Source organism: Scyliorhinus canicula, chromosome 31 (genome assembly GCF_902713615.1).
Source record: "Scyliorhinus canicula chromosome 31, sScyCan1.1, whole genome shotgun sequence".
Taxonomy (NCBI): domain Eukaryota; kingdom Metazoa; phylum Chordata; class Chondrichthyes; order Carcharhiniformes; family Scyliorhinidae; genus Scyliorhinus; species Scyliorhinus canicula.
In genome coordinates, this window is record NC_052176.1 from 7,740,821 (window position 1) to 7,765,166 (window position 24,346).

Sequence of the window (24,346 nt, forward strand, 5' to 3'; positions counted from 1 at the left end):
CAAGAACATCCTTCCTCAGAGAAGGAGACCAAAACTGCCCACAATACTCCAGGTGTGGCCTCACCAAGGCCCTGTACAATTGCAACAACACATCCGAGAGATGGCACCTCCGACAGTGCAGCATTCCCTCAGCACGACCTGCATTACGTGCAGAATGCTCTGAAGCGGGACTCGATTGTAACTCAGAGGCGAGGGAGTGCCCAACTAAGCGGTAGCCAACACCAGGGAGGCAGCATATCTCCTTTAATGGATGTCGCAAAATCCGTGCCACATGGCATCGCCTCGTGCGTTCCGGGGAATGATTTGGAGACTCTGAAGTCTCTGCAAATTTGGTCCAATGATTTCCTGATGGAATATCCAGCATTCCCCACAAAATCAGGGAACTTTGGGGGAAAGAGCGCACAGTGGGGAAAAGTGGGATCAGCCGCTGGTTGTCGGACACTCACTGAAGTCAGCGCGGAAGCACTCACGCTGATATGTAACATAGCCCCACTGGCCTAATGGATAAGGCACTGGCCTCCTAAGCCAGGAATTGTGGGTTCGAGTCCCATTTGGGGTGGTGTGTGTGGATTTTTAGGGGCTGGTTTAGTACACAGGGCTAAATCGCTGGCTTTCACAGCAGACCAAGGCAGGCCAGCAGCACGGTTCGATTCCCGTACCGGCCTCCCCAAACAGGCGCCAGAATGTGGTGACTAGGGGCATTTCACAGTAACTTCATTGAAGCCTACTTGTGACAATAAGTGATTTTCATTTCATTTCGGATCTCCATTTTACAGTATCGCCAATGGCTCAAGGGGACCCCCCCCTCAACTGATTCAGTCAATCCAATCTCATACCGCGAAGTGTGTAACTCAGATGGTAATAGGCTCCAGGCGTTATTGACGGGGGGGGGGGGCTGCTGATCACTCTGCTCCGCAGTGTCTGCCCCCTTGCAGGGCAGAGCGAACCACCAGAATAACCAAAGGACAATTGATCAGCCCTGATCCCCATTGTAGCCACCTGGGGTGGCCACGTCCCAATTTCAAAATGGACACTTGCAAAGCATACAGGGAAAATTGGACAGTGCTAGGAAAACAAGCAGGTGCAAGGTTTGCCTGTGGATTGGAACTTGCAGCTCCCAGACAGAACCGATACTACAAGCCATTAGCAAAGTAATGAGCTATCTCCGGGGACAAAAGAGAAACATTTAAGCAATCGGTACCAGGGCAGACTCCCCGGCGCCAATGGAGACTAAAACAAAGGCAGACCAACGGTTACCTAGGGCCCGCCCAGCGATCGAGGAACGACTCCTTTATTGGAGAGAATCGATACAAATGATTAGGACATGGTCCAATTAATTGGGGTCAAGTTCAAGGCCCGCCAAAAAGGGCACGAAGCCCCTTTGGGGTATAAAGAGGAGCCCCCAAGACAGATCGCTCTCTTCTTCTTCATCATCGTCTCAACCTTGGCTCTCAGCGACGAGAGACACGCCAAGCACCAGCCAAGTAAGTTCCAAGTCATAGCACGCTACGAGATAGGCGCTCCTAGCTACTATTCTATACCAGTTCAAAGCCAGCAGCATCAGAACTCCGGCCATTGTTCCTCTGACTGAGTGGGCGCCCGAAGCTAAGTATAGGTCTTTAGTAGTAGTTGTAGTTTAGTGAGTAGAGTTTGTGCATGAGTAATAATTGACTGTGAGTGTAAATAAATGAGCATTGATTTCGAACTTACTAACTGGTGTATCGAGTCATTGATCAGTATTCGGCTTTGAACCTTGTGGCGGTACCAAAAGGATACCTGGCGACTCTCGAGCAAAGGTAATTAAAACAGAGCAAATTAAGGAGAGCATAACGAGCAAACACCATGAGCATGCGGAAGCGAGCCACCCTTACCCGTTTAGCCAGCTTGACGGCGTCGGAGGTGAGTCGGTCCCTCAGTTGCTGGTCCAGCTGGGCAGCAGGAGCGATCTCCACCACCTTCTGGTGACGTCGCTGGATGGAGCAGTCTCTCTCGTATAGGTGGATCACGTTGCCGTATTTGTCGCCTGAGAGAGAGAGCAAGCACAGGTTTCAGTCGCTGGAAACGCCCCGACGTTTCATTACGTGCAGCTGTGGGTTGGGGTCTGCCTCGCCCCGACCCGAATCAGCGATCGGGTGCTGGCGGCAGCGGCTTTGGACATTGGTCGGCAAAGGTGTGGCGGTACTAGTAATCCAGAGACCCAGAGTCACTCGCTGAGGATCCAGGTTCAAATCCTGCCACGATGGTGAAATTTGAATTCAATTTTTAAAATAACTGGGGCTAAAAGTCTAACGGTGACCGGGGAACCATTGTCGGCCGTCCTTAAAAGCCCATCACGAAGGTCACAAAGGGAATCTGCCAACCGTACTCGATCCGGCCGACATGTGACTCCAGACCCGCAGCAATGTGGCTGACTCTTCAACGCCCTCAGGGATGGGTAATGAATGCCGGCCCAGCCGGCGAGGCCCACATCCCATTAACGTATTGACAGTGGTTAGCACGGCTGCTTCACAGCGCCAGGGTCCCGGGTTCGATTCCCGGGCTTGGGTCACTGTCTGTGCGGAGTCTGCACGTTCTCCCCACCCCCGTGTCTGCGTGGGTTTCCTCCAGGCGCTCCGGTTTAGAACATAGAACAGTACAGCACAGAACAGGCCCTTCGGCCCTCGATGTTGCGCCGAGCAATGATCACCCTACTCAAACCCACCCTATACCCGTAACCCAACAACCGCCCCCTTAACCTTACTTTTTTTAGGACACTACGGGCAATTTAGCCTGGCCAATCCACCTAACCCGCACATCTTTGGACTGTGGGAGGAAACCGGAGCACCCGGAGGAAACCCACGCACACACGGGGAGGACGTGCAGACTCCGCACAGACAGTGACCCAGCCGGGAATCGAACCTGGGACCCTGGAGCTGTGAAACATTTATGCTAACCACCATGCTACCATGCTGCCCAACCTGCCCTTGTGGGTTTCCTCCCACAAGTCCCTAAAGAGGTGCTTGTTGGGTGAATTGGACATTCTGAATTCTCCCTCCGTGTACCCGAACAGGCGCCGGAATGTGGTGACTAGGGGCTTTTGAAAATGAAATGAAGTGAAAATCGCTTATTGTCACGAGTAGGCTTCAAATGAAGCTACTGTGAAAAGCCCCTAGTCGCCACATTCCGGCGCCTGTTCGGGGAGGCTGGAGCGGGAATTGAACCGTGCAGCTGGCCTGCCTTAAAAGCCAGCGATTTAGCCCAGTGTGCTAAACCAGCCCCAGTAACTTTTCACAGTAACTTCATGGCGCTGTTAATGTAAGCCTACTTGTGACAATAATAAAGATTATTATTATTAAAGAGAAGGTTACGGTGTGCTTTACAAACGGGTGCCAGGCAACGCGAGGTTAGAAGCAGCGAGCAGGAACCTGTTTCGCGTTTCGCGAAGCTTCTAGGAGGTGGATAGGGTTGGGGAGAAATTCCAGAGATCAGCATCGAGATGGATGAAGACTTTGGAATCAATGCATTGGAAACTGTTCAGTACAGTTTCACTCGGGAGCTGGGGGAATCCAGCAATCCAGAGATATCTCTGGGAATGGGAGTTCAAATCCCACCATGGCAGATGGAGAAATCTATTTTAATATTTCAATGAACATCTGGAATTAAAAAGTCGAATGGCCACCACGAAACCATTGCCGATTGTCGGAATAACCCATCTGGTTCACTAATGGCCCCCTTTTTTGGGAAGGAAATCTGCCGTCCGCACCCCGGTCTGGCCTACACATGACTCCAGGTCCACAGCCATGTGGTTGTTTTTCGGGAAATGCCCTCCGGAGTTCACTCAGGTCAAGGGTAATACGGCCGGCACGGCGGCAGAGTGGTTAGCACCGCTGCCTCACGGCGCCAGGGACCCAGGTTCGATTCCCCGCTGGGTCACTGTCTGTGCGGAGTCTGCACGTTCTCCCCCCGTGTCTGCGTGGTTTTCCTCTGGGTGCTCTGGTTTCCTCCCACAGTATAAAGATGTGCAGGTTAGGTGGATTGGCCGTGCTAAATTGCCCCTTAGTGTCCAAAGATGTGCAGGTTAGGTGGATTGGCCGTGATAAATTGTCCCTTAGTGTCCAAAGATGTCCAGGTTAGGTGGATTGGCCGTGCTAAATTGTCCCTTAGTGTCCAAAGATGTGCAGGTTGGGTGGATTGGCCGTGCAAAATTGCCCCTTAGTGTCCAAAGATATCCAGGTTAGGTGGATTGGCCGTGCTAAATTGTCCCTTTGTGCCCAAAGATGCGCAAGCTAGGTGGATTGGCCGTGCTAAATTGCCCCTTTGTGCCCAAAGATGTGCCGGTTAGGTGGATTGGCCGTGCTAAATTGCCCCTTAGTGTCCAAAGATGTGCAGGTTAGGTGGATTGGCCATGCTAAAGTGTCCCTTAGTGTTCAAAGATGTGGTTAGGTGGATTGGCCGTGCTAAATTACCCCTTCGTGTCTAAAGATGTGCAGGTTAGGTGGATTGGCTGTGCTAAATTGCCCCTTAGTGTCCAAAGATGTGCAGGTTAGGTGGATTGGCCGTGCTAAATTGCCCCTTAGTGTCCAAAGATGTGCAGGTTAGGTGGATTGGCCGTGCTAAATTGCCCCTTAGTGTCCAAAGATGTGCAGGTTAGGTGGATTGGCCGTGCTAAATTGTCCCTTGGTGTCAAAGGTGTGCAGATTGGGTGGGGTTACGGGGATAGGGCGAGAGACTGGGCTGAGGTAGGGTGCTCTTTCCGAGGGTCAGTGTAGACTCGATGGGCCGAATTCTACTGTAGGAATTCCATGGAAATAAGAAAATGCAATAAATGCTGATCCAGCCAGCGACGCCCACATCTCAAAGATTATTTTTTTTAAGAGTAAAGGTTCCACAAGCAGGGCCTGTATCCATGGGAGTTCCGACGATTGAGAGGTGATCTTATTGAAACATCCAAGATCCTGATGGCCTCCCATTTAGGATTAGGATGAGAAGGAATTTTTTCGCTCAGAGGGTCATGAATCTCTGGAATGCTCTTTCCCGGAAAGAGGTGGAGACAGGATCGATTAATGTTTTGAAGGCCGAGGTAGATGGGCTCTTGACTAACCAGGGAGTCAAAGGTTAATCGGGGGGGGGGGGGTTAGGCGGAATGTGGAATTGAGGTTGTTACTTACAACCAGGGGCGACGGTGGATCAATCCACTCTGGTCTTTTAGTTTGAAGAACTATAGGCGGCACAGTAGCACAGTGGTTAGCACTGTGGCTTCACAGCGCCAGGATGCCAGGTTCGATTCCCCGCTGGGTCTCTGTCTGTGCGGAGTCTGCATGTCCTCCCCGTGTGTGCGTGGGTTTCCTCCGGGTGCTCCGGTTTCCTCCCACAGTCCAAAGACGTGCAGGTTAGGTGGATTGGCCGTGATAAATTGCCCCTTAGTGACCAAAAAGGTTAGGAGGGGTTATTGGGTTACGGGGATAGGGTGGAAGTGAGGACTTAAGTGGGTCGGTGCAGACTCGATGGGCCGAATGGCCTCCTTCTGCACTGTATGTCCTATGGTCTAACTTCCCCATGGCTAGTAACCCACAAGAAGCTCTCACACTAAAGTGCTCGAGCCGGCTGTATTTATGAGATAATCAATGTCACATGTTTAACTCGCAACTCCATTCACAAAGTCATTATGTCCTAGACGGTAATGAATAGCACATTGACACTGGAGTCAGATCAACCACAATCTTATTGCATGGCACAGCAGGCAAGAGGAGACAAAGGATAACGTGCAGGTTCCATCAGCAGTTTGGAAGGTCAATGCAATGTTAGCTTTCACGTCGATAGGGCTAGAATACTAGATGTACTTCTGAGGCTGTATAAGGCTCTGGTCAGACCCCATTTGGAGCTTTGTGAGCAGTTTTGGGCCCCGTATCTAAGGAAGGATGTGCTGGGGCCTTGGAAAGGGTCCAGAGGAAGTTCACAAGAATCATCCCTGGAATGAAGGGATTGTCGTATGAGGAACGGTTGAGGAGTCTGGGTCTGTAGGAATTTAGAAGGATGAGGGGGGGTATGTTTTTGAAACTTACAAGATACTGCGAGGCCTGGATAGAGTGGACGTGGAGAGGATGTTTCCACTGGTAGGAGAAACTAGAACCAGAGGGCACCATCTCAGATTAAAGGGACGATCCTTTAAAACAGAGACGAGAAGGAATTTCTTCAGCCAGAGGGTGGTGAATCTGTGGAACTCTTTGCCGCAGGAGGCTGTGGAGGCCAAATCACTGAGTGTCTTTAAGACAGAGATAGATAGGTTCTTGGTTAACAAGGGGATCAGGGGTTATGGGGAGAAGGCCGGAGAATGGGGATGAGAAAATATCAGCCATGATTGACTGGCGGAGCAGACTCGATGGGCCGAGTGGCCTAATTCTGCTCCTGTGTCTTCTGGTCTGAAATGGTCGACTCCTGCTCCTAAATCGTACGTCGGTGTATGTGTGTGTGTTCCTGAAGGAAGACGACAAGGGAAGTCAGGGTTTGAATGACAACAATGGATCATTCAGGAGCAATGTAAGGATGGATCAGGTCATGGAGGTTTGCGTGGACAAAGAAAAGGACTTGAGGTTTTGCGTAGTGGGTGACAGGAAACTGGAGCGGATCAGTAAAAGGACAGGGTACATCTGGCGAGGGTTGCAGTGCACAAAAGGAGGTAGGTGGAACTTACAGCAGCAAAGTTTTGCTTTGACCCAGCCTCGGGGTGTGAGCCCATCCCGAGTTGTCCTTAAGAAGGCAGTACACAGGGCAGCACGGTGGCACAGTGGTTAGCATTGCTGCCTACGGCGCTGAGGACCCGGGTTCGAATCCCGGCTCTGGGTCACTGTCCGTGTGGAGTTTGCACATTCTCCCCGTGTCTGCGTGGGTTTCACCCCCACAACCCAAAGATGTGCAGGGTAGGCGGATTGGCCGCGCTAAATTGCCCCTTAATTGGAAAAAATAATTGGGTAATCTAAATTTAAAAAACAAAAAGAAGGCAGTACACCTTCTAAACTGGTGACTTCTACCATCCAGAAGGACCAGGGCTGCGTCATAGAGACGATTAAGCAAGGGAGCTCCACAATTTCGGCCCTGCCACAACGAAGGAACGGCCGATGTATTGCCAAGTCGGGACGGTGAGTGTTTGGAGGGGAAGTTACAGCTAGTGCGGTATTCCCCATGTGCCTGCTGCCCTGGTCCTTCTCGATGGTGGAAGTCGCCACTTTGGAAGGTGCTGCCTTAGGTACTCACAGGTGGAATGTAATGCAGGAAAATGTGAAGTTACTCACTTTGGTCGGAAGAATAAAGAAGCTGAGCATTATTTAAATGGAGAGAGATTGCAGAAAGTTGCAGCGCAGGGGGATTTTGGGGGGGTCCTTGTGCGTAAATCATAAAAAGTGATTTACAAGATCAGCAGGTAACAGGGAAGGTGTTATGACCCGCACGAGACCTACAGGGAGACCAATTAGTGTCCCCGAGTCTCACTGAGTACGAGCTTCCCCACTGCCCCATCGGCAGAGCGAAGGTGTATAAAAACCCAGCCCGGGAGGGAGCCGAGCCGAGAAGTCCCGACCGGGACCTGTGCACACCGCGTAAATAGCTACTTATATAATAAATGACCAGTTTTATTACCCCTCCCGTGTGGACTCTTCTGTGGATTCCATAGAAGAAAAATGGAACGTTATTTCAAAAGGAATGGAGCATAAACTCTTATCGAACATCGGTGGGAGGGTAATTATTGGAAAGAATTCTGAAGGACGGAATGAGTCTCCGGTTGGGAGAAGATTATTCCAGGATAGTCAGCAAGGCTTGTGGGACCACAAGGCATGGGAGCCATTCGGCCCATCAAGTTGGGAGAGGCACAGGAGTTAGCACTGTTGCTTCACAGCGCCAGGGACCCGGGTTCGATTCCGGGCTTGGGTCACTGTCTGCGTGGAGTTTGCACGTTCTCCTCCCCGTGTCTGCGTGGGTTTCCTCCGGGTGCTCCAGTTTCCTCCCACAAGACCTCAAAGACGTGTTTGTCAGGTGAATTGGACATTCGGAATTCTCCCTCTGTGTACCCGAATGTACGCCGGAATCTGGCGACGAGGGGATTGTAGCGTTAATGTAAGCCTACTTGAATGAATGAAATGAAAATGAAAATCGCTTATTGTCACGAGTCGGCTTCAATGAAGTTACTGTGAAAAGCCCCTAGTCGCCACATTCCGGCGCCTGTTCGGGGAGGCTGGTACGGGAATTGAACCCGCGCTGCTGGCCTGCCTTGGTCTGCTTTAAAAGCCAGCGATTTAGCCCAGTGTGCTAAACCAGCCCCTATGACTTGTGACAATAATAAAGATTATCATTATTATTCTTGGATCATGGGCTGGATTCTCTAATTTTCAGGTTATGTCCCCCACGCCGTCGTGGGAACGGTGGCGTTTTACGACAGAAAAAGTGGTGTAAAACGGCCACCGATCTTCCACCGATGTTGGCCAGGGGCTAGTAGGCAGGCAATGTAGAGCAGCCGGCTCTCGCTGCTGATACAGCCCGGAGAATTGCCGGGATCGTGGCCGCTCCGGAGCCGGCCCGCGAAATAGTCCCTCCCTTTCTCGCCCGGACTATCCCCCACAATGCCCCAAGCCCCTGATACCAACCTTGGCCAAAACCCTCAGCACTTCCTTGTGCCCCATCCCTCTAATGAGGAGCTCTCTTTTTTTTTTGCGAAGTGAGCGAATATGATCTGGAAGGCGCTGCCTGAAGAGGCAGCGGGAAGCATATCAAACAATAACTTAACAAAGGAAAGTGGACAAATACGTATAAAGTAAACATCTGTGAGGCGAAGCGACAGAAACAGGGGAGTCGTATAATTGGATGACTCCTTCAATAAGTGATGCACTCAGTTCATCCTAAACCGTACAATAGTGAGCGGTATTGCTCATTGTGAATGGGTCTGCAACGCAATACGTTGAATGATAATTCTGTGTTTTGAGCATTGCCCAGGTTACGCTGATGGACCTCAAACACGAGAGGGCAGCAGGGTAGCATGGTGGTTAGCATAAATGCTTCACAGCTCCAGGGTCCCAGGTTCGATTCCCGGCTGGGTCACTGTGTGGAGTCTGCACGTCCTCCCCCTGTGTGCGTGGGTTTCCTCCGGGTGCTCCGGTTTCCTCCCACAGTCCAAAGATGTGCGGGTTAGGTGGATTGGCCATGCTAAATTGCCCGTAGTGTCCTAATAAAAGTAAGGTTAAGGGGGGGGGGGTTGTTGGGTTACAGGTATAGGGTGGATACGTGGGTTTGAGTAGGGTGATCATGGCTCGGCACAACATTGAGGGCCGAAGGGCCTGTTCTGTGCTGTACTGTTCTATGCAGACGACACTAAAGTCGGTGGAGTTGTAGACAGTGCGGAAGGATGTTGCAGGTTACAGAGGGACATAGATAAGCTGCAGAGCTGGGCTGAGAGGTGGCAAATGGAGTTTAATGTGGAGAAGTGTGAGGTGATTCACTTTGGAAAGAATAATAGAAATGCGGAATATTTGGCTAATGGTAAAATTCTTGGTAGTGTGGATGAGCAGAGGGATCTCGGTGTCCATGTACATAGATCCCTGAAAGTTGCCACCCAGGTTGATAGGGTTGTGAAGAAGGCCTATGGTGTGTTGGCCTTTATTGGTAGAGGGATTGAGTTCCGGAGCCATGAGGTCATGTTGCAGTTGTACAAAACTCTAGTACGGCCGCATTTGGAGTATTGCGTACAGTTCTGGTCGCCTCATTATAGGAAGGACGTGGAAGCTTTGGAACGGGTGCAGAGGAGATTTACCAGGATGTTGCCTGGTATGGAGGGAAAATCTTATGAGGAAAGGCTGATGGACTTGAGGTTGTTTTCGTTAGAGAGAAGAAGGTTAAGAGGTGACTTAATAGAGGCATACAAAATGATCAGAGGGTTAGATAGGGTGGACAGCGAGAGCCTTCTCCCGCGGATGGAGGTGGCTAGCACGAGGGGACATAGCCTTAAATTGAGGGGTAATAGATATAGGACAGAGGTCAGAGGTGGGTTTTTTACGCAAAGAGTGGTGAGGCCGTGGAATGCCCTACCTGCAACAGTAGTGAACATGCCAACATTGAGGGCATTTAAAAATTTATTGGATAAGCATATGGATGATAAGGGCATAGTGTAGGTTAGATGGCCTTTAGATTTTTTCCATGTCGGTGCAACATCGAGGGCCGAAGGGCCTGTACTGCGCTGTATCGTTCTATGTTCTATGTTCTATGTTCTATGTTCCTTTCTCCCCAGTTGCGGCCTGACCTGCTCAGTATTTCCAGCATTTCTCTCAGACGACAGACTTACCAAGTATCTGTACCTCGATGTGCCTGGGCCTCTCGATGAACCGCTCTATGAACAGGGCCCCGTTGCCAAATGCGGACAGCGCCTCGGAGTAAGCTCGCTGGTAGTTGTCCTCCAGCTCCTGCATTCACAAGAAGTTTACAGATCATCTCGCGCTTCAATCGCTCAAAAACAGACCCGCGCGATTGAGCCCCTGTCACACCAGCACCTTTCCCCAGCTTTCCGGTCCGATTTACCCGCTCCCCATGATATGAGATCATGTGGCCTATCTCCATATACCTGCCTTTGGCCCATATCCCTTTGGACACTAAGGGGCAATTTAGCACGGCCAATCCACCTAACCTGCACATCTTTGGGCACTAAGGGGCAATTTAGCACGGTAGGCGGAGTCCAGGAACCGTTCGATGTCTCTGGCTTTTGCCCCTCTCTTTGGTGCCTGGAGTTGTTCATTCGCAGTCCGGGAAACGGGACGGGTGCGAGTGTTTGAGCTTCCCGTCGCTGCTCTGCGGTTGAAGGCCGCGTCTGGTAATCCCACGCCTGCTTACCTCATAGCTGCGAACTACTCTCATTCCTCTGCCGCCGCCTCCGAAGGCAGCTTTGAAGATGATCGGGTAACTGTACGTGTTGGCAAACTCCTGGGCCTCGGCCAGGGACGTCACGGGCTTGGAGGTGCCTGGCACGACTGGCACACCTGAGCGGGGAAAAAGGACAGACAGATGTTCCAGCCGGACATGACAAAGATTGGTGTTCCCTCACCGAGGGGCTCTCACAGGAGCATGGGAACAGGAGGAGGCCATTCAGCCCGTCGAGCAGGCTCCCCATATTCAACACGATCGTGCTGATTGGACATGTCAATGCCTTTCACACCCACGATCCCCATTACCCTTTGCGTCATTGTTAATCATAAAACCATAAGAAATAGGAGCAGAATTAGGCCACTCGGCCTATCAAGTCTGCTCCGCCATTCAATCATGGCTGATATGTTTCTCATCCCCATTCTCCTGCCTTCTCCCCATAGCCCCTGATCCCCTTATTGATCAAGAACCTATCTATCTCTGTCTGAAAGACACTCAGTGATTTGGCCTCCACTGCCTTCTGCGGCAAAGAGTTCCGCAGATTCACCATTCTCTGGCTGAACAAATTCCTCCTCGTCTCTGTTTTAAAGGATCGTCCCTTCAGTCTGAGATGGTGGCCTCTGGTTCTAGATTTTCCGACACGTGGAAACATCCTCTCCACGTCCACTCTATCCAGGCCTCGCAGTATCCTGTAAGTTTCAATCAGATCCCCCCCCTCATCCTTCTAAACTCCCAACGAGTACAGACCCAGAGTCCTCAACCGTTCCTCACACGACAAGCTCTTCATTCCCGGGATCATTCTCTGTTCTTACAGAAACATCTAAATCCTGGAACCTGCAACAACCATTCCTGTCCCTGCTCTACCCATGTCTCCGAAATCGCCACAACATCGAGATCCCAGGTACCAACCCATGCTGCAAGCTCACCCACCTTATTCCGGATGCTCCTGGCGTTGAAGTAGACACACTTCAAACCAGCGTCTTGCTTGCCGGTGCCCTCTTTCGAACATTTAACCCTATCCCTGACCTCACTACTCTCAACATCCTGTACACTGGGACTACAATTTTGGTTCCCATCCCCCTGCTGAATTAGTTTAAACCCCCCCAAGAGCACTAGCAAATCTCCCACCCAGGATATTGGTACCCCTCTGGTTCAGGTGAAGACCATCCTGTTTGTAGAGGTCCCACCTACCCCAGAATGAGCCCCAATTATCCAGGAAACCAAAACCCTCCCTCCTGCACCATCCCTGTAGCCACATGTTCAACTCCTCTCTCTCCTTATTTCTCACTTCGCTAGCACGTGGCACGGGTAACAACCCAGAGATTGCCCAACCCAGACTCTGCACAAAAATTGCAAACTCCACGCCCAAGGTCGCAATTGAACCAGGGTCCCTGGCTCTGTGAGGCAGCGGTGCTAACAACTGTGCCAGCACGCTAAATTACCCCTTATGTGTCCAAAGATGTGCAGGTTAGGTGGATTGGCCGGGCTAAATTGCCCCTTAGTGTCCAAAGATGTGCAGGTTAGGTGGATTGGCCGTGCTAAATTGTCTCTTAGTGTCCAAAGACGTGCAGGTTAGGTGGATTGGCCATGCTAAATTGTCCCTTAGTGTTCAAAGATGTGCAGGTTAGGTGGATTGGCAGTGCTAAATTGTCCCTTAGTGTCCACAGATGTGCAGGTTAGGTGGATTGGCCGTGCTAAATTGTCTCTTAGTGTCCAAAGATGTGCGGGTTAGGTGGATTGGCCGTTCTAAATTGCCCCTTAGTCTCCAAAGATGTGCAGGTTAGGTGGATTGGCCGTGCTAAATTGTCCCTTAGTGTCCAAAGATTTGCGGGTTAGGGTGGATTGGCCGTGCTAAATTGTCCCTTAGTGTCCAAAGGTGTGCGGGTTAGGTGGATTGGCAACGATCAATGCACGGGGTTACGGGTCTAGGACTGGGGAGTGGTCCCAGGTGGGCTGCTCTTTCGGAGGGCCGGTGCAGACTCGATGGGCCAAATGGCCTCCTTCTGCACTGCAGAGATTCTATGGAGTCGACTTTAAAACGGGGCACAACGCTGCGCCGTAATGTTGCTGCAGAAAAACGGTTTTGACTTTCCTTAATGGACCACAGCGGTAATATTCGGCACAGGATCGGCACGCCATTCGGGAGGGCCGGATAACGTTCCTGCAAAATCTTGCAGGTGGCAAAAAATCGCAAACGACAAACAGACTTGGGAGTCAATTAGGTAGCCTTTCTGAAACTTTATACCTATAAAAGATCAACGGCAATAAAATCCGTGGATGGGATTCCCCCCCTTCCCCAGCGTGCTTTAAGGCAGCGGATTAAATTTAGGGAGGAATTGGACCGGTTTTTAATTGGTAAAAGGTTCAAAGGTTACGGAGAACGGGAAGGATTGTGGAGTTCAGGCCAGGGTGAGGTCAGCCATGATCGAATGGCGGGGTAGACTCGATGGGCCAAATGGCCCGATTCTGCTCCTGCATCTTATGAACGGGGTTTCCCATTGTTCGCACGGAGGCGGGAGGCGGCATCGGAGGGGACGGAAGATCCCGCCGGTCGGGAACAGCCGGATAATCCCGACCTAATGTTTTTAATAAATTTGAAGAAAAATTTCCTTGAGAGATCGTTTAATGAAGCAAGAAAACAGGGAAAACGTAAGCTTCTGTCGCGTCAACTGTGTGTTACTTGTGGGGGGGGGGGGGATAGTCTGTGATTAGGAATTAAACCGGAGCAATATGGAACGCCCACGCGCACACAGCGGCAGAACGCCGCACGCGCACTTTCGACTCAGGAACACATCATTGGCGCTTTCCTTTATTCAGGCATTTTCTCAAGATGGGTTTCTATTTTTCATTTGTAAACCGGCGGGAAGCGAATGTTCGGGCCCCGAATGGGTAAACCGGTGAACCAAAGCCTTTCGCGCAGAGAGCCCAGGGCCGACACGAGGGGCTGAATGGCCTCTTTCTGCACCGTGCCAGTTCTGATGGTGAGCCAATTGGCGGCAGAGGAAGCGGCCAAACGGCGGGCGGTTCAGCTCCCCGCGCACTGGGGAGGGGCAGCACGAACGGCACCAGATCGAGAGAGGGTAAAGAGTAACGGTATCGTGGCGGGTACCTGCTTCGATGGCGATGGCCCGAGCCTCCACTTTGTCGCCCATTTTGTGCACCACCTCTGGGCTGGGTCCGATGAAGCGCACCCCGGCGTCCACACAGGCCTGTGCAAAGTCCGCTCTCTCCGACAGGAATCCATAGCCAGGGTGGATGGCATCCACTTCATTTTCCTGCACACAAAACAGCACAATGACCAATTAAGTGAGAAAGCTGGGGCCAGGCCAAACGGAGTTTGTTTGGATCAGGGAGAAGGCAGGAACGTTCAGTTTTTAAATCAATCGTTTCTTTTTCAGTGTCCGACCAGAATACCGGATTGGTTTCCCCCTCCAGCAACCGGCCAGCCCCCAACCTCCTCAAGTCCAGCCTCCCCGCCCTCTTCTGGCAGTTTCTGGTTCCATGTCCTTTGGCCTACCCCTCCTCTCCCGCTTGCTTCCCGTCCCTTGTTACCCAATCCCAAGCCTTTCATAGATCATAGAATTTACAGTGCAGCAGGAGGCCATTCGGCCCATCGAGTCTGCACCGGCTCCTGGAAAGAGCACCCTACCCAAGGTCAACACCTCCACCCTACCCCCATAACCCAGTCACCCCACCCAACACTAAGGGCAATTTTGGACACTAAGGGGCAATTTATCATGGCCAATCCACCTAACCTGCACATCTTTGGACTGTGGGAGGAAACAGGCGCACCCGGAGGAAACCCACACAGACACGGGGGGGAGGACGTGCAGACTCCGCACAGACAGTGACCCAAGCCGGAATCGAACCTGGGACCTTGGTGCTGTGAAGCGATTGTGCTATCCACAATGCTACCGTGCTGCCCCTTTCCCTTCCCAATTTCCTGCCTCCACCGCATACTGAAGCCTCCGTCTCCAGTCTTCGCTCCTGCTCCGCCTCCCTCTCTGGCCGCGCCCTCTCCCGATTGCCCCTCTCCGTCCCCCCCCCCGTCCCCCCCTTTAAATTGGCAGATACTGTCGGAAGCAAAAAAAAAAAACAGGAGACAACATCATCACCATCGAGCGTGCTCCATCCGAAGGCTTCCTAGAAATCATGGAATTCCCTACAGTGCAGAAAGTGGCCAGTCAGCCCATCGGATCTGCACCGACCCTCTGAAAGAGTCCTGACCCAGACCCTGTACCAATGTAACCCCGTAACCCCGCCTAACCCGCACATCCCTGGTCACTAAGGGACAATCGAGCACGGCCAATCCACCGTACCTGTACATCTTTGGACACTAAGGGGCAATTTAGCATGGCCAATCCACCTAACCTGCACATCTTTGGACACTAAGGGGCAATTTAGCACGGCCAATCCACCAAACCTGCACATCTTTGGACACTAAGGGGCAATTTAGCACGGCCAATCCACCTAACCTGCACATCTTTGGACACTAAGGGGTAATTCATCACAGCCAATCCACCCTAACCTGCACATCTTTGGACTGCAGGAGGAAACCGGAGCACCCGGAGGAAACCCACGCAGACACGGGGGAGAACGTGCAGACTCCGCACAGACACTCACTCAAGGCCGGAATTGAACCCGGGTCCCTGGCACCGTGAGGCAGTGGTGCTAACCACAAATTTATTTGTTCATTCGCTCCCCTCTGCTCTTCATCGTTTATGAACATCCCCTCCCAACAAACCCTTCCCATTCTCCGCCAAACCCACGGTCCAAAGCAAGTTGGTCTCCGCTTTCCTTCAAGCCTGCATCTCACATCCATAATAATAATAATCTTTATTAGTGTCGCAAGTAGGCCGACATTAACACTGCAGTGAAGTGACTGTGAAAATCCCCTCGTCGCCACATTCCGGCGCCTGTTCGGGTACACGGAGGGAGAATTCAGGGTGTCCACTTCACCCAACAAGCACGTCTTTCGGGACTTGTGGGAGGAAACCGGAGCGCCCGGAGGAAACCCAACCCAACTCTCAACCAAGTAGAGTAAAGGGCTTTGATTTCTTTACAATACCGGATACAAACACTTCCTGGTAGATCCCGACTGGGTCTTCCTCTGGTCCGTTCGGAAGGCACCGACCTTTTATACAGTGCGAAATGGAGTTCCCCGTCCCTCAGCGGGGGGAGCTGGTACATAGACTATACAGTGCAGAAGGAGGCCATTCGGCCCATCGAATCTGCACCGACCCACTTAAGCCCTCACTTCCACCCTATCCCCGCAACCCAATAACCCCTCCAACCTTTCTTTGGTCACTAAGGGCAATTTAGCGCGGCCAATCCACCTAACCTGTACGTCTTTGGACATGTGGGAGGAAACCGGAGCACCCGGAGGAAACGCACACAGACACGGGGAGAACGTGCAGACTCCGCACAGACAGTGACCCAATCCAGGAATCGAACCTGGGACCCTGGCACTGTGAAGCCTCAGTGCTATCCACTTGTGCTACCGTGCTGCACACTCTGCGAGGGCCACTGGAAAGGTAATCATTCCCACCCCGTTAAGTCCCGTGCGGGACGTTGCATTATCCTTGTGTATCTTTTTGTGACATCTTCCATCTCCAGCTAGTCTGCTTCCTTCACGTATGAGGAACGGTTGAGGACTCCGGGTCTGTACTCATTGGAGTTTAGGAGGATGAAGGGGGGGATCTTATTGAACCTTACAAGATACTGCGAGGCCTGGATAGAGTGGACGTGGAGAGGATGTTTCCACTTGTAGGAAAAACTAGAACCAGAGGACACGATCTCAGACTGAAGGGACGATCCTTTAAGACAGAGATGAGGGAGAATTTCTTCAGCCAGAGGGTGGTGAATCTGTGGAACTCTTTGCCGCAGAAGGCTGTGGAGGCCAAATCACTAATGTCTTTAAGACAGAGATAGATAGGCTCTGGATTAATGAGGGGATCAGGGGTTATGGGGAGAAGGCAGGAGAATGGGGATGAGAAAAATATCAGCAATGATTGAATGGCGGAGCAGACTCGATGGGCCGAGTGGCCTAATTCTGCTCCTATGTCTCATGGTCTTGTGATTTAAACACTTGAGGTCCTCCACCTGTTCTCGTTCTACTCTTTCCATGAGCATCCGAATTTTTAAAAAATGCATTTTATTCCAAACGATACAGAAAGTTCCACAAATATATAAAACACACTCAGATATATTACAGTCCCGATCTCTGCAATCTAGCCTCACAACTGGAGTCAGACCTGCTGAGTTTTCCCAGCATTCTCTGTTTTTATTTCAGATCCCCGGCGATCCTTATTGATGCCCGAGCCCACCCAGCTTCTGTGGGAGGCAGGAACCTCTTTGACAAAGAGTCATCGGACTCGAAACGTTAGCTCTTTTCTCTCCCTACAGATGCTGCCAGACTTGCTGAGATTTTCCAGCATTTTCCCTTTCGAACCTTAAAATAATCTCCGGGAGAAATGCGAAGAATTTGGTACAGATATTATATTTGGGCTGGTTTAGCACAGTGGGCTAAGCAGCTGGCTTGTAATGCAGAACAAGGCCAGCAGCGCGGGTTCAATTCCGGATCCGGCCTCCCCGAACAGACGGCGGAATATGGCGACTAGGGGAGCTTTTCACAGTAACTTCGTTGAAGCCTACTTGTGACGATAAGCGATTATTATTATTATTATTTTATCATCTCATGTGCCTCGACTTCTTCAAGATAAGCTGTAGCCAGAAAGGGGATCAAACCCATGACCTTAGCACGATCACTACTGGCCTGAAAATGTCAATTATGTGACATGTCCTCATGCTTAAACAAAGAGGTCTGGATAATGTTCCTGCCCGGATTCGAACCGAGGATCTTTGGGTGTAGAGCAAACGTGATGATCATTACACTGCCGAAACTGACCAAAACGCTGATCACTTCAACATCAAATCAAATTCTTGCCAATGCTATTCCTAAATTCTTTTGATTTAAAGCCATGGTTGACCAAACGGAGTAATAGTTTTAAAAGCGTGAGTTCAGACATTTATATAAAAATGTTGAAGAGATATTATCGAAGAATCTAGGTTAAGATTTCCAGCTCTCGGGCTGCTAAAGGTGCAATTAAGATGTCGTAAAAGTGGCACCATCATTCTTTTCAGCCACGTGGGTGTTTGCAAAGAGAGGCCGAATGGAATTTTGTTATGATTGCGGGAGATTCCCTGGAGAGGAGATCATTTGAGACATTAGACGGGATTCTCTGCCCCCCGCCCCCCCCAGCTGTATTTTTCTCCGTGGCTCGCCGTTCGCTGGCGTCGGAATTCTATCTTCCCGCCGCTCATCAATGGGATTTCCCCGGAAACCCAAGAGCGGGGGTGTGCTGCCCGCAGGAAAAATGAATCACAACGGCCGGGGAGAATTCCAGCCATTGTGTTTAGACTTAGGGAAGCGGGTCAGAAGATCTCACTGGGATAAGGATGATGCAACAAATAGGAGTCGCCAGTTTGACTGTAGTTTCGCAGTTTGATATCAGTTTGGCAGTCTGCTAGCAGTTTTATGTTGAGGAGCAGTATTGCCAAATGCTGTCAGGTTGAACAGTGGTCTGACACAGACAGAAGGATCTTCAGCCTGCCCCTGACAGAGTCTCTCTCTCTCCTCAAACAATTTTTCCACGAAATCTCCAAGCAAGTATATAGCAAGTAACCCTGTGTTTGCTAACTTTATTTACCAGTAGCTTTTGACCTGTAGTGGGCTTTGCTTGATTGGAGATAGAGAAGGTATTAGATTTAGATTTATTGTCACATGTACCGAGGTATAGTGAAAAGTATTGTTTTGCGTACAGTCCAGGCAGATCGTTCCATACACGAAAACATAGAACATACGATGGACACACAATGTAAATACAGACATAGACATCGGGTGAAGCACACGGAATGTAGTGCTACAACAGTAGAGAAGATTAGTTAGTAGTTAAAGGGCTTTCGTTTGTTTGAGATTCAGCTGTTAATTGTAAAAGACATCTTTAGTGACGCAAATGTGTTTAATCCTGCGTTCAGAATGAAATTTGTTAGGCGGCACGGTGGCACAGTGGTTAGCACTGCTGCCTCACAGCGGCAAGGACCCGGGTTCGAATCCCGGTCACCGTCCGTGTGGAGTTTGCACATTCTCCCCGTGTCTGGGTGGGTCTCACCCTCACAACCCAAAGATGTGCTGGGTATGTGGATTGGCCATGTTAAATTGCCCCTTATTGGAAAAAAAAAAGAGAATTGGGTACTTTCAATTGGTATAAAAACAAAGAATGAAATTGGTTTTAATATACAAGACCCCGATTGGTCAGTGGATCACTCCTGGAGTGAAGTATCCTCTGTTTTACAAATTAAAGAACATGTTTGGAGTCTTGTCATGCAAGAGTATCTTTAAGAAATGGATGTTTAAGTAATGTACCTTTATGAAATAGAGCAGCTCATATTACTGAAGTGATGTCAGAGGGTGGGAGTAGTTGAGTTAAGCTCACTTCTGCTTTTAGTTTCGGTTTGAGAGAGCAGCTGAAAAGTGCCTGACTGGTTTGCTGAGAGCTGCATGGAGAAAAAGTGCTTGGGTGTGTCTGTGTTTTGCAGTGAGCTGGATCTGCTGTGATCTCTGCCAGGAAAGACTATCTCTGAATCATTTGGGTGATTTAAACTCATAATAGTAATGTCTTTAACCTGATGTGTTTCTGTTTAAAGGTGTTAAGTCTTTTGGAGGTTTGAAGGAACATTTTGAGGGATTATTTAGTGTTGTATGATTTTCGGGGTTATCTTTGAAATAAGGGGTGTTCAGGGATCCAATGTTTATTTAAAAAGGTTAAGTTGTATTCATGGAATAAACATTGTTTTGTATTTAAAGACTCACCTGTCCATAATTGTAATACCACACCTGAAGACTAAGCCGTGTGCTTCAAAACCAACAATACATAGATTTCATAGAATTTACAGTGCAGAAGGAGGCCATTCGGCCCATCGAGCCTGCACCAGCTCTTGGAAAGAGCACCCTACCCAAGGTTAACACCTCCACCCTATCCCCATAACCCAGTAACCCCACCCAACACTAAGGGCAATTTTGGACACTAAGGGCAATTTAACACGGCCAATCCACCCTAACCTGCACATCTTTGTGACTGTGGGAGGAAACCGGAGCCCCCGGAGGAAACCCACGCACACACGGGGAGGATGTGCAGACTCCGCACAGACAGTGACCCAAGCCGGAATCGAACCTGGGACCCTGGAGCTGTGAAGCAATTGTGCTATCCACAATGCTACCGTGCTGCCCTTTAAAGGGTATTAATACATTAAAATACATTAATACATAATTAATTAATAATATTAATACATTAATAAATACATTAAAGGGAGAGGTTGGTTGAACTCCATGATACATTTTGGGGTTCTGAAAACGCCGCTCCCATAACAGTCCGGCCCGGGATCTTTACAGAAACAAGCATTTGGCATTCCCAGGATAAAACCCCGGGATCAATGTGGGACTTTTGCGATTCTAATCCAAAAGTAAATACTGCAAGTCATTAGCGGGCGAAGAAAACGCTTACCTTGGCTACTTGAATGATGTCAGGAATGTGCAGGTAAGCTTGGACGGGTGGTAGTCCTTTTCCAATCAGGTAGGCCTCATCGGCCTTCTGTCTGTGCATCTGTCCCGTGTCCTGTTCCGAATAAACTGCCACGGTGCGAATGCCGAGCTCGGTGCACGCTCGGAACACTCTGATCGCAATCTCACCTAATCAGAGAGAGAGACAAGACAATGTTACATCGAAGCTGAGGAACAGGAGGAGGCCATTTTGTCCCTGTTCAGTGAGGCAATGGTGGAAACGCCAGGGGCGCTGACAATAATTTTCAATTCCTCCCTTGCCACGGGAGAGGTGCCGGAGGGCTGGAGGATCGCCGACGTGGTCACGTTATTGAAGAAGGGATAAGCCAGGAGACTATAGGTCGAAACACTGTGGTGGGGAAAACGATTGGAAGCAATTCTGCGAGACAGAATAAGAAGTCTTACAACACCAGGTTAAAGTCCAACAGGTTTGTTTCAAACACGAGCTTTCGGAGCGCTGCTCCTTCCTCAGATGAATGAAGAGGTATGTTCCAGAAACATTTATATAGACAAAGTCAGAGATGCCGGACAATGCTTAGAATGCGCGCATTTGTGGGTAATCAAATCATTACAGATCCAGAGATAGGGGGTAATCCCAGGTTAAAGAGGTGTGAATTGTCATAAACCAGGACAGTTGGTAGGATTTTGCAAGTCCAGGCCAGATGGTGAGGGGTGAATCTAATGCAACATGAATCCCAGGTCCCGGTTGAGGCCGCACAGAGGCGAGACAGAATGAACCTGCATTTGGAGAGGCCGGGATTAATCAAGAACAGTCAGCATGGTTTTGTTACGGGGATGGCACGTCTGACTGACGTGGCGCAGTGGTTAGCACTGCTGCCTCACGGGCGCCGAGGACCCGGGTTCAGACCCGGCCCCTGGGTCACTGTCCGTGTGGAGTTTGCACATTCTCCCCCCCGTGACTGCGTGCGTCTCACCTCCACAATCCCAAAAGATGGGCAGGGCGGCTGGATTGGCCACGCCAAATTGTCCCTCAATTGGAAACACTTGTCAAAAAAGAAAATGCCTGACCGACTTGATTGAATTTTGCGAAGAAAGTGACCAGGTGTGGAGATGAGGGACAGGAATTTGACGTCGTCCACTTGGGACATCAGCAAGGCTTCTGATAAAGTCCCGTATGGGGAGGGTGATAGCGAAGGTCGGGTGAGATCGAAAGAAATTTGGAAACTTGGAAGCAGAATTGGCCGTGTGACGAGAAGTCAAAGGGAGGTTTTCCCGACTGGAAGCCCGTGTCCAGTGGAGTTTCGCAGAGACTGATTCCCAACCGGGTCATGATTGAGAAGACAACCAAAGAGCCTGTTATTCTCCTTTTTCAACATTTCGTGGTTTATATAAATTATTTAGTTACGTAGGACAGTCAATGTTTTACATGTGAATGTAGGGTTGATCAGTAAGTTTGTGGATGATATGAAAATTGATGGGGTGGTAAATAGTGAGGAGGATATGGCCGTCGATTACAGGAAGCTATAGACGGGCTGGTCAGATGGGCTGATCAGTGGCAAATGCAGTTCAATCCGGATAAGTGTGTGATGCCCTTGGGCAGGACAAACAAGGCGAGGGGAATACATGATAAACAGCAGGACCCTGGGAAGCCCCGAGGATCAGAGGGTCCTTGGTGTGCATGTACACCCGTCCCTTAAGGTAGCAGAGCAGCTGGATACAGTGGTTAAGGAGGCCTATGGTACACTTGCCTTTATTAGCCGAGGCGTAGAGTTTGAGAGCAGGGAGGTTATGCTGGAACTGTATAGAATGTTGGTTAGGTCACAGCTAGAGTATTGGGGGCAGTTCTGGAATCCACATTATAGGAGGGATGTGATAGCCACTGGAAAGGGGGCAGAGGGGATTTACCAGGATGTTGCCTGGAGCTGGAGAGTTTCAGCTATGAAGAGAGATTGGATAGACTGGGGTTGTTTTCCCGGGAGCAGAGGAGGCTGAGGGGGTGGGGGGCAGGATTGAGATGTATAAAATGATGAGGGTCACAGATAGAGGAGACAGGAAGAAACGTTTCCCCTTGGTGGAGGGATCAATGAGCAGGGGGCAGAGATTTAAGGTGAGGGGGCAGGAGGTTTCGAGGGGATGTGAGGGAAAAACTTTTTCACCCAGAGGGCGGTGGGAGTCTGGAACTCGCTGCCTGAAAGGGGGGGTGGAGGCAGAGACCCTCACAACATTTCAGAAGTATTTAGATTCAGCGGTTTACGGAGCTATTTTGGAAGAGGTGAAGGCACCACTGGAAGGGATCAAAGCAAAGTGGGAGGAAAAGTTGGGAGAGGATATGGAGGAGGGGGGTTCTGGTGTGAGGTGCTCCGGAGAGTGAATGCCTCCACCTCGTGCGCGAGGTTGGGGCTGATACAGCTGAAGGTGTTATACAGAGCACACCTCACGAGGGCGAGGATGAGCCGATTCTTTGAAGGAGTAGAAGATGTTCGGACCAGCCAGGGTTGGAAACGGGTGCGGTGGCTGATGCTGTAGCCTTCACCTCGCTGATCGCTTGAAGGCGGATCCTGTTGGGATGGAGAGCAGCCTCTCCACCCTGTGCTCTGGCGTGGCGGGGGGACCTGCTGGAATACTTGACCCTTGAGAAGGTTAAGTTTGAACTGAGGGGAAGGACGGAGGGGTTCTACAATTCATGGGCATTATTAATTCGGCACTTTCAAGAACTGGATAACATCGAACATTAGTTGGGGGCGGTGGGTGGGAGGGTTGTGGGGAGGGGAGCTGCGTGTGTTAATGGCCACTATGGGTGATCCCTAATTCCTTTATGTCATTTGTTTGTGTGAACATGCGGACTAATTTTTGGGGGTTTGGTGGGAGGATGGGATCGTTGTCATTGATATGGGGATTGACATATTTGTTACTGATTATTGTTGGTGGGTGTAAATATGGGCAAAAATGTGAAAAAGGAGGAGAATTAAAATATTTTTTTACAAAAGATGTATTTCGATGTGGACTTGCGACGTCAGGGCCTATAAGGCTATGGTCCAAGTACTGGAAAATGGGATTGGAATAGTGAGGCGATTGTTTTTGATTGGCGCCAACACGATGGCCCGAAGGGCCTTTTCTATGCTGTGGACCTCACGTTTCTTCTTCCACTGGTCAGGACAATTCGCAAGGATACCAAAATCTGAAGGGAACAACAATTCACACCGCACGAGGAGAGAGTGCTGATTGTTGGGCTCTGATTGGTAAAGGTGGAGGCGTTGCCATGGAGAGTTTACCAGTTGACTGATAATCAACAGTTAACTACCAAGCTTTGTTCAAATTCCAACCAGGCAAGTTGACTCTGATTGGTCAAGGCATTGCCCTGGGTAATAAATCAGGGAACGACTGTCACCCATGAGGAGGACAAAGTAGAACTTCGAAAGGACATCGACAAGTCATTGAAGTGGGCAGGTCGGTGGCAGATGATGCTCAATGTGGAGAGGGTGTTTCATTTTGGGGGGAGAACATGGGAGAGCAAATCTAAAATAATGGGTAAGACTCTTTCTTTTAAATAAATTTAGTGTACCCAATTATTTTTTTTTCCAATTAAGGGGCAATTTAGCCTGGCCGATCCGCCTAACCCTGCACATCTTTGGGTTGTGGGGGCGAAACCCACGCAGACACGGGGAGAATGTGCAAACTCCACACGGACAGTGACGCAGGGCAAGGATTGAACCTGGGACCTCGGCGCCGTGAGGCAGCAGTGCTATCCACTGCGCCGCCGTGCAGTGCCACTCTGGAACAAGAACTTTCTGAATGCCCCGATGATTTCTCCGCAGGTCGATCTTCAATCCCTGGGGGCTCCAGGCCACTCCTGGAGGTCCCCGGCCCCTGCTCTGACTTTAAGGTTATACCCAT

At 50.3% G+C, this 24,346-nt stretch overlaps 1 protein-coding gene across 1 annotated transcript in view; it reads right to left on the bottom strand.

Annotated features, from left to right (window-relative positions):
- The window catches only part of LOC119958851 (pyruvate carboxylase, mitochondrial-like), a 130,998-nt gene that overhangs the window by 53,859 nt on the left and 52,793 nt on the right, over nt 1-24,346 (bottom strand). Inside the window, exons 4-8 of the mRNA XM_038787355.1 lie at nt 20,436-20,620; nt 13,982-14,147; nt 10,843-10,988; nt 10,301-10,418; nt 1,872-2,023 (exon numbers count right to left, since the gene is read on the bottom strand). Of these exons, the coding sequence (XP_038643283.1) occupies nt 1,872-2,023; nt 10,301-10,418; nt 10,843-10,988; nt 13,982-14,147; nt 20,436-20,620 (767 nt within the window). The remainder of the gene's footprint in view (nt 1-1,871; nt 2,024-10,300; nt 10,419-10,842; nt 10,989-13,981; nt 14,148-20,435; nt 20,621-24,346) is intronic.